Source organism: Eurytemora carolleeae, unplaced genomic scaffold, assembly GCF_000591075.1.
Source record: "Eurytemora carolleeae unplaced genomic scaffold, Eaff_2.0 scaffold727, whole genome shotgun sequence".
Lineage (NCBI taxonomy): Eukaryota > Metazoa > Arthropoda > Copepoda > Calanoida > Temoridae > Eurytemora > Eurytemora carolleeae.
Window position 1 is genome coordinate 165,397 of NW_019397230.1, and position 11,100 is coordinate 176,496.

General features: G+C 40.0%; 1 protein-coding gene across 1 annotated transcript; it reads right to left on the reverse strand.

Moving 5' to 3' along the window:
- Nucleotides 1–925: 925 nt before the first annotated feature.
- LOC111712885 (uncharacterized) lies at nt 926–10,084 on the reverse strand (the record flags this gene model as incomplete). The annotated part of the gene is given in 7 exon segments (XM_023487637.1): nt 926–1,907; nt 2,582–2,642; nt 2,802–3,154; nt 4,001–6,917; nt 8,141–8,228; nt 8,380–9,756; nt 9,861–10,084. Coding segments are annotated over 7 exon segments (5,151 nt in total), but the record flags the coding sequence as incomplete, so codon positions are not given.
- Between the last annotated feature and the right edge of the window lie 1,016 nt (nt 10,085–11,100).

The window sequence follows — 11,100 nt, forward strand, 5'->3', positions numbered from 1 at the left end:
TTTGCCCGATATATATGTAAAGTCACTTTATTTGCCCGATATATATGTAGTCACTTTATTTACCCGATATATATGTAAAGTCGCCTGATTTACCCGATATATATATGTAAAGTCACTTGATTTTCCCGATATATATGTAAAGTCGCCTGATTTACCCGATATATATGTAAAGTCACTTGGTTTGCCCGATATATATGTAAAGTCGCCTGATTTACCCGATATACATGTAAAGTCACTTTTATTTGCCCGATATATATGTAAAGTCGCCTGATTTGCCCGATATATATGTAAAGTCAATTGATTTGCCCGATATATATGTAAAGTCACTTTATTTGCCCGATATATATGTAAAGTCACCTGATTTGCCCGATATATATGTAAAGTCGCCTGATTTACCCGATATATATATGTAAAGTCACCTGATTTGCCCGATATATATGTAAAGTCGCCTGATTTGCCCGATATATATGTAAAGTCAAGTCATCTGATTTGCCCGATACAAATGTAAAGTCGCCTGATTAACTGTCAATTAATTCCGGGTCTTTCTGATTATGACTGCAACAATTATATCTTCGGTTACGTAGTTAATTTTTTTTGGCAATTTTACGACGCCACTTGATAGTAAAAATACCTTTTAAGTTTCAATCCTATCATCTTCTAAAGTCATAAAATACAATTTTACTTCTTTTTCAACCAAGTCCAATTCCCCTGTTTCACGTAAACGAATTTTACCCTCTGAGAATTTAAGAAAAGAAAAATTTTCAAAGTTAAATTCAATTCACATTTGATTTAAGGAAAATATAAATCTAAAACTGCGAAGGAATGTGTTAAAAAATCCTCCCTTCTTTTCATTCCAAAAATACAAACTTTTCTAAAATAGAGTTCAAGTTTAGATTTTTGACAATCATGATTAAATTGATGCAGGTTTACAACAGCACTATTTTTATTATAATTGTGCAGGCATAAATATTCAAATTTGCACAGCTGTAAGGACTGAAGAATCACTAGAGTACAGTCTTTGTTTGGTGAACACGAATAGTTTAGGTTGTTGGTTGGTTTGGAGTAGGTTTACAGGTTTACAGGTCTGCAGACTAAACTCTATATCGTGGAACACTGAATGTCAATTGAAACATAATTATATTTATATTCAGCTTCATCAAGAATACAATATCCTTTAGTGAAGCATTCACCTCCACCATTCAGGGATACCTAGTGAATCATATACAGTAGGTTAGATGCGTCACGACGCAAGATTGCGTATCAAGACTCCCGCGTTACGACAGGGTTACGCAAGGCAAAAGTTCCCATAGTTATCTTATTATCTGTACACACGTTCACTTTACCAGCAGGGATACTTGTATAATCATTCAATACAGTTAGAGTCACGTTCTCGTACGCAGGCAGCAATTGGAACGATGAGCTAGGGGTCTGTACTCAGTAGCAAACCCTGAGCTGAAGTCGAAATGAGAAAAGTACAACTAGACGAGAATATCCCATCACTGGTTAGATAAAGTTCACTACAGTGGATATATATCTCTCAGTCTATATTGAATACACACACTACTACAGATTGATCCTGCAGATTCCAAATCCAATTCTGGATTTTCAAAGATAGGATGTATACAGTATACAACCTCCCACTAATTATACATCGGGTATACCCGATCTTACATACTTTAGAATATGTATACATAGTCAAATATCCAGCACTGCCAGTAGTAGTGACTGGGGTTCATTATGCTAGATAAAGATGCCTGGGCTAGGTTTATCTCGAGCTTATTGAGCAGGATCAACTGCATCTGGTTCTCCTCCTCCTCCTTGCTCAACCTCAGCACTGGCAGGTTCAACCTCCTTTCCTCCTTCTCCGGGTTTATCATTCACGTTCTCCATCTTCTCCTCGTTACCACCTGAAATAAGAAGCAGAAGTTTAGAGAAAGTTTAATGTTGAGATGAGATTTAATCCTAATGCTCGCGAATATCTAAGAAAATGACAAGGTTTGGTCAAGTATTCGTGATACTAGAAGGAATAAATTGCGGAACGGACAGGGGTATTTCCGCTTCAATCAACATTTGAATTCAAGTCCAAAACTTTCAAAACCATGAACCTGGTTGGGAAGGATTGAGAGAAATGGTTGAAGAAGAGAGTTCAATAAACTAAGAAGAAAGAAACGAAATGGAACAAAATATGAAATAAACGAAGGAACAAAATAAAATAGGTGAAGCATGGAAAAAATGAGAATAAGATGGGTAGGGTAATTAACGTAAATTTGACGTGTCGATGGGTCGAGTAAAGGATGTTGTTGTTTAAAGTCTAATAATAAAATTATTTTAATAATGCTAATACTACTACTAAAAATAATAATACTACTACTAATACTAAATTGCAGTAAACGTTCTGCAGTATGGAATTTTTTCTACAACATGACATTATACTTCCAATTGTTTACAATAACAACATGGTTTATTTCTGCCCCTAATATCAATCAATCAACATTTGGGATTGATCAGATGGACTTAAATGGATCCTGAATGGAAAAGTAAGAGAGCAGAAAGAATAATCCTTAGGGTAAAAAAACCCTACCTTCTGCCGTGTAATAATCCACCTTCCCCGGCATACCGTGATTTCCAGTCTGCTGGTTCATCTAATCATACAGGTTATAATTAGTATGATTAGTAATAATTAGTGTAATTAGTATAATACCCCTTTAATACCTAAACAACCACTTTTAATCAAATCCAATTTAAAGCTATAAGTAACGAAATAAATGTTAACTTTAATCAATGCATGAAAATAGTCCCACCTGTGGTCTGGCTATAGGAGAAGGATATCCCTGTACTCCAGGGATACCAATATTATACCCTAATGAACTCATCCTCAGCTGAGCCAGCTGATTCATACTGTTCAGATTGTTCATCCCAGTAGCAGCCGCCATCTTCTGCTGGTGTTCCATCTTCATTTTAGTTTTAGGAGACGGAGGTCCGTTCCGTCCGTTATAGTTATGGTTAGGTCCTGCTCCATAGTTATCTGCTAACCCTGATTTCTGGTTTCCTAAACCCTGAACATCAGTTTTCAGGAATGGTAGACCAGCAACATGGTTAGCTCGCATCTGTTGTTGTTGCTGCTGTTGCTGCTGTTGCTGAGACAAGTAGGAACCTAAAACAAAAGGTTTGTTTAAGGTTTGATGTGATGTGATTTATATGATAAAACTTTTTGCTCATATATATATATATTTATTTCTATGTCAGCTATAGCTGACCAAATAACTTGACCAAATTGGTTGAACTTTTTTGAGGGAACCCATGGGTATTGGGTACCCTGGGGGTAACATAGACTAAAAAAAAGATTTCTTTTTCAAAATTCTTATTTCACGGGCAACGCCGGACATTCAGCTAGTTCTCCATAAAATGGTCATAACCAAGATAAAGGTGAAAAGGTCTTAATTTGGTTGAACTTTTCAAAGAAAGCTAAACTCGCCTTAAATCAATAAAGAACAAACACAATGTAAATTGACTCCTTGCTGTATTGTTCTTATTAATTTCTTTTATCGTCATACCTAGTTCACTGTTCTGACTTTATGGCGTGAATTTACTGATCTTATAATAAAATAGAAGGAGTATGAATTAATAATTTATAAACAAATACCGTTCAACCATCCTTTTTAATTTATGAACACTATAATATTGTTCAATCATCCTTTACAATTTATGAACACTATAATACCGTTAAACAACCCTTTGCAATTTATGAACACTATAATGTCGTTCAACCCTTCTTTATAATTTATGAACACTATAATACCGTTCGAACCTCCTTTACAATTTATGAATATAACACTATAATATCGTACGACCCGCCTTTACACTTAATGACACTTTGATACCGTTCAACCCCCCTTCTCAATTTATGAACAACCCTCTTTAACAATTTATGAACACCGTTCAACTTTCGTTCACATTTTATGAACACTTTCAAAGTTCATAAATATTGATATTTTCCTACCTTGCATTGCTGCATTAAGAGTAAGCTGAGGTTGTCTGTTCGCTAAACTTTGATAAAATGCTGTCTGTGTTGGCGGAGCGTTCCCACGCTGCATCCCTGCAGGGTTCGGGTTCACGTAGTTAAAGTTGCTGTGTTCATACTGGATATATGTGTTAGGTAGAGTTCCCAGTCCTGTCTGTAGATACGGAGAATTGTTAGCTCCGGACCCTGCCTTGGTACCTATAGGTCCGATCTGGTTGTTATGTTTCGAGATGAGGTTCGCCTGTGAGATTAGATGATTGTTAGCGGAGTTCTGTTGAGCTCCAGGATAGTGTCCTGTACCCTGGAGTCGGTATCCAGCTGCACCATTAGAACCAGTAAATAGATCTGTACCAATAGAATGAGTTCCTTGCATGAGAATAGATTGGTTTAGTTGATTTGCTCCGTAAGGATTATACATAGTAGAGTTACGATCTAAAGGATAAGCCCAAGGTTGAGGTTGCATGGCTCCCATTTGATTCATCTGGGTCGGAGGGGAAGGAATCGCTCCAGGTATAGCGTTGTTAGCCATCCTACCATATTGCATGGGGTTGTTGGGACGATTGTCCTGATCCATGACATGTTGTTGTTGCTGCTGTTGTTGCTGTTGTTTAACCTTTGGAACATTGCCAGGGTTGGGACCGTTGTCAACTTTATCGTATCCACCGCTGTTATCTACAGGAGCTCCGTCCTGAAAACCTTCAAACCCGGAGTTCTCATTGAAGTTAGATGAATCTGTCCAACTAGCAGAAGCGGTTGGATTCTCAGGAACCACGGCCATACCTGGAGAATCCCAGAGTTTCTTAGTGTTGGCAAGCTTAGCTGAGAGATCATCAGTGCTAGGAGAGACAGGGAGTCCTTGAGGACCAAGATGAGGCATAGAACGCTGAATGGATAAAGGTGGTTTGCCCTGGGAGGATAAATCATCTCCACCGAAAGTAAAATCAAGCTTAACGTCAAGATTATCTTCTGGCTTGCCCAAACCTACGGGCATCTGTATCCCAGATTTATCCATCTTCTCCCCCTTCCCTCCTTTCAAAGCAGTATTCTCAAACACCATGGTTTGCATTCCTCCGTTATCCTTTCCCTGCTTAGGAGATGCTCTCATGTCAGGACCTTCAGATCCTTCTCGTCTAGGTGGAGGTTTCTCCCAAGCATTAGTTCCTATATCCTCTACTTGGAACACTCCCATCTTATCTCCTTCAGGCCATCCATTCTGCTCCATTCCCGAGGGTGATATTCCTCCAGATCTAGCTTGAGCCCTGGATACTTCACGAACCTTGGCCAATCTAGGCGGAAGCTTATTTTGCCGCCGCTCAAAAGAACTTTTGTTCTGTTTGTTGAAGTTATCTCTTGGATCTCTTGAATCCCTGGGATCTCTAGTATCTCTAGGATCTCTAGAATCTCTGTACCTAGGGTCATAAGCATTCTTATCTCCGCTCTTAGGACCAATCCTTTCAAAGCTTCTCCTGTCCTCCCTAATAACTGGTGGCCTAACCTTTCGGTTAACAACCTGCATGAACTCTCCTGCTTCACTCTGGTCGAACTCCTGGTCGTTATGACTGTTCTCTTGGTCCACCACCACTACACTAGCAAAGTCATGAAGATCAATATTCTCGATCCCAGAACGCTTTTTCACCAGATCAGACTCAGGGGTTTGCTCTCGCTGACCTTGTCCTGGTCCGCCTCCACGCCTAGCGCCACGGGACTCCCAGCCTCGACCTCCACGTCCTCGGCCTCGTTCAGCCTCCCTTCGACGCCTGTCCTCGTTCGAATGCTGACTTGAAGTTTCATCTTCGTTTTCATCATTCTTTCCAGGACGTCCTTTCTCCTCTCTTTTCCTTTGCATCCTTGGTGGTACCTGGTTTCCTCCACGGTTCTTAAACTCATCTTCATTCCAATCTCCAACATCGTCAGTATGCTCCTCAACCCCTTCACTGTTACGAGACATTCCACCTCGGCCACCGAAGTTTCCGCGAACTTTTCCTTCTCCTCTTCCTCTCCTACTGGGCTGACCTCTAGGCATGAATCCTACCGGAGGAGGTTGATTCATATTATCGGAGAACTTTTCAAAATTCTTTCTGTTCTTCCTCATTTCTTCAGTTTCCTCTCCCTCCGGTTCAACGTCCACAAATCTTCCATTGTTTCCTTTTCCTCTGATGTCTCCTCGTCCTCCTCGTGTTCCACGACCTCGTTCAACACGGTCTGGTCTCTCTCCGCCCATCCCTCGACCTCCCCGGGTACTGGTGTTAAACTTTCTATTATCCAGCATTTGTCCTCTTCCTCTACCACCACGTCCTCGTCCTCCTCCGTTCTTGTCCTCCCTCTCCAAGGTGTCTAGGAGACCATCCTCGTCATCGCTTATGTTTTCCAGCATATCAGAGTCTAGAAGGGGGTTCAATTTTTCTTGAGGTTCGACCTGAACGGGTTTAACTTCAGCCTTGGTGTCACGTTTCTTCAGCTGAGTCATTCCCGTCGTCTCCCTGTGATTCGCCGCCTCAAGTTTCTCTCTTGTAATAGGACCTGGAGCTTGCCGCGCAACCTTCTTAGTTTCCTCTGGAGTATCACGGAAATATCCTCTTATATCAGTAATCGGAGCTTTCTTCGTCTTCTTCTCACTGTCATACTCAAACAGAGACGTTTCTGGTTTCCTTGGTTTCTCTTCTTTAAACTCTGGAAGTTTCTTTGTTTTCTCAACAGAGTTCCGAGAATTCTTTCCTTCTTTGGATCCGCGGGATTCTTTGGAAATTCGAGAATCTCTGGAGTTCGGACGACTTGACTGCTCCGCCTCGAACTCCTGTCTCTCACTGAGCTCAGCACTCTCCACATCATCTACCCAGTCCGTGATGGGTTTAGGAGGTCTAGCACCCCACTCACTCGTTCCATTCTCGAGTTCAACCTGCAAAATGATTTTAAGAAATTATTCATCATTTTATTTTAGAATTTATTTAAATACAAAAAAATTTTTATTTCAGGATGTGTACAAATGAACAGATGAGTGAACACTGAAATATCGTTGTTGGATAATTACTCTCATCGCAGGGGACATTGGTTCCAAAGCTAGCAATTAGCCCATTTCTAGCACTGAGTATAACCAACATTTATTAAGCATGACGAGGACAACAATTCCAATAAAAACTATTTTCTTAATCAAAATTATAACAGGGCCCACAAAACATTTGGGCCCGATCGGTTCAGCCGTTTTGACGTTTATTGGATACAAACTGACAAACAAACAGAGAGACAAGCTAAGTGTATATATTGACTAGGCTGTGCCCATCTTCTAGTTCAATTGTGAACATGTTCTCTTTTGTAAAACAAAAACAAACAAAAATTTGGGCCCAATCGGTTCAGTCGTTTTGAGGTTTATTGGATACAAACAGTTTTACAAATTCAAAAAATGTTGTTTTCTTACGTAAGTGCATAAATCAAATCAAATCAAATCAAATCAAATCAAATCAAATATTATTTATTTACGCAGAAACATTGATAAATCATTATTACAAGTGGTAGATTAATTGTCAACTGATTAATGGGTGAAAATTCATATTGATATGAATTCTCGAAATCAGGAAATGTTCCAAAACGCGACATGAGCTGAAATCCGGTATTTGTTTCAAAATAGGGATATGTTCGAAGATGAAAACAAGAATCATTAATAACTAATTCTTTCACCTTAATATTAGTTTAAACTGAACATTTATCGTTCAACTCGGCTTAAATTTAAAGATAAATACACTTGAAAAAGATAACTTTGCAGATTTGGCTCAATTCTAACACTCAGTGTTAGAAATGGGCCGAAAACTGATAAGTATAGCTTGTTGAAAACATGTAGGAATTCTCACTCTTTTAGACATAGAAAAAGGACAATATCTTCCACATTATTGATCAGATAAGGGTTTCAAGGGCACCAATGTAAATCGTATAATACTATCTTTGCATAGGGGGTTGAACTTTAAATTTCGCTTAGAGTCCCTTTAAACAAATTCCTATATCATGTAAACGTATATTGATGAGAAACCATTACTGTTTTTAAACTGTAACCTGGACAAAATATTTGCCAAGGATTAAACAGAAGTGATCCAAACTAAAATTGAAAGAGTAAATGCTTTAGTATTTTACCTCCTGAGAATCCGAGTTGGAGAGAAGAGATGTTTGTCTGTTATAAACTGGAGATCTACCAGACCTCCCGCTCCATCTTCTCTCACCTCTGAAAATAAATTCAGATTAAAAACGTTGACAATTGAAATTACTTATTTATTTTCTATATTGGATTTGTCAAAGTTCCCCCCCCCCCCCCCTCCACAAAGTAATAAAATTTTATCAACAAGATTCAAGCGTAATAAAAAACATATATTTACTTGTTTTCGTCAGTGTTGGTGAAATCTGAGAAAGGTGGAGTTCCCTCCGAACTCCTATTTCTCTCTCTATCATCAAAACTCCGAACCTGCTCCTTCCGTCCAGAATATTTGAATTCATCGTCATGAGTGTCGTCATATTTCCTATGTTCATCAGGCCTAACCTTCTCTTCCTTGCGATCAAACCTGGGCGGATAGTATCCGTCCCGACGGGAATCTAACCTTTCTCCTCGCTCGTTCCTATCATCGAATCTGTTCTCTCGTCTATCGTCAAATTGTCGTGGTTTTCCTCTCTTCTCATCAAAGCCCCACTCCTTCCTTTCAACCAGAGGGGTTTTATTTTCCTTCGAACTATCATCAAATCTTCTAGTTTGTTGTCTCTCCTCCCCCCTGAAGTATTCTTCTGAACCAGGTCGTCTGTATCTACTCTCCTCCTCCTCACGTCTCTGCCTAGCTCGCTCAATATTCTTTATTACTTCTTCAGATTTCTTAGTTCTCCTCTTCTCATCCTCTTCAATCCCGAACCCAACAGGTTTCTTCATTTCTTCATAGAAATTATAGGATTGAGTACCATGCGCCTTTTCAACCTGATCCGCCCAGTTCGGATCCGTTCTTGGAGATTCAGCCTCCACATCCTCATCATCACTCTGTAATCTCTTGTTGTAATCGAAGTTATCGTCGTCATAGGTCCAATCGTCTCCAGCCAAATCGTCCATTCGACGCAGTTTTTCCTTGTCAATAATAGACGGAGGTGTAAATTCAGATTGAAGGGGTCGGCCTCGAGGCTGAGGTTCCCGTCTGTGTCCGGGACGCTCTCGAGATATTCTCCGGTTACCAAGGGGCTCCGTGGGTCCAGTAGGGAGCTCCATCACGTCCATGAAGGGAGGCATGATAGACTTGTACTGGTTGGGAGGAGACTTGTGACTGTGTGCCAAAGCACCAGGAGGAACTGGTTTGTGAGGCTGTGGAAGAATAATTGGATCGGAGTCTGTCTGATTATCAACCGATCCTTGACCTGGCTTCATTCCACCCTGTGTCCAGTTTCCATAGGTTTGAGGTCGAAGATTTGGTCCGGATCCAAAGTTGGCAGGATCTTCCCTTCCAGCTTGCAATTCTTGCTGCGATCTGACAACTTGATTCTGTACCTTGAGATCCGACTCCACTGAACCCAACTTGGCTCCTCCCTCTCCGGTTCTCAAACTGGGAAACTCCTGCCCGAAGAGCGGAGATTTCTGATGACCGAACGCTAGTGTTCTCCCTGGCTGCTGACCGGGCTGAGCTGCACCCGTTACACTGCTCCATGATTTAACTCCAGAAGGTTTCTGAGCTGCTGAGGGGATGGGGGGTTCCTTTTGGGATTCTGGTGCGGGCTTTGGCACACTAAACAATAATAGATTTTAATAAAGGCAATTTTAAAATTGTTTTAGTAAAACCACATTGATTTCTTTAAAAAAATGAAATCGAAGGATAAAAATGACACCAACCTATTCTGAACTTCTCCCTTCTCTACAGATCCTGATCTCTCTCCATCTTTAGTCCAGCCTGAGCCTCCTGTAGGAACCAGAACAACGGTTGGATCATTTCCTCCTTTCTCAGACTTTACACTCGGTAGATTGGCCGGGGCTCGGCGAGCTGTTGGTATTTTACCCAAGCTTTGTAATCCATGTTTCTGAGGGATACTCTTAGACGAGTTCTTATTGGGTGCACCCTAAACAATTATCAGCTCAGGAAAATTAAGTAATTTTTTTTTAGAAAATTGGAATTTAACTTGAAAATAATTCAAAAAAAGTTCGTAACATAAATGAAGTTGACAAAATAAAGACCCAGAAATAAGAAGCTAAAACACCTAAGAGTAGGTTTAATGGGTAGTGAGACGTAGTTGAATCAAGAAGACACAGTTAAACCACTTTTATTGAGCGCCAATTGTAGTTAATAGTTAGTGGTTCAATTTAATCTATATAGCTCAGCTGCGGCTTTAATTCAAGCTTAAGTGGTTTAATTTAGTGTACATAGTTCAACTACGTGTATGTTTTATGCTGTGGAGAGGTGGTTCAATTTAGTCTACATAGTTCAGCTATGTCTTCAATTCAAGTCATAAAAAAGCGGACTAATTTAGTCTACATAGTTCAGCTATGTCTTCAATTCAAGTCATAAAATTCAGATCCTTCTNGGATGAGTTGGATGAAAAAGATAAATTCGGGATTTCTCTTTTTCCTTCCCATTTTGCCACGATCAATGAAGGACCTGAATTAAAGGAAGAAAGGGGGTAGGGGGAGGCACGGGCGGTTTAAGCCAGGGTGGGTAAAGAAGAAAAGTTGCGTGAAAATCCCCCCCCCCCACTGAATACTTCAATTTACACCCCTCTTATTTGGGTAATGTTACATCGTCTATACGCAACATCCCCCCTGCTGAACTTCGGATATTGTAGTATAGCGTAGGTCAGAAGTGTCGAGTATATTGAAATTTGGACTTGGCCTTTGCTTCCGTTAGCTTGTGTTGCGGCAGTGACATCCTGCAAGGTCAATTAAATTACCGTCATTAATTCGTTTCTTATAGAAATCCGCTAGATTCGTTATTTACTTAAAACTAAGTGTCCTTGAGAGAAAATGAGCAACTCATACAAAACCTTCGGAGATATTTAAAGGGTTATTCGCCGAATAAAATTTTCCAATTCTTAAATTTAGATTTAACACTTTGAACCGGTAATATTGATTCGCTCTACTG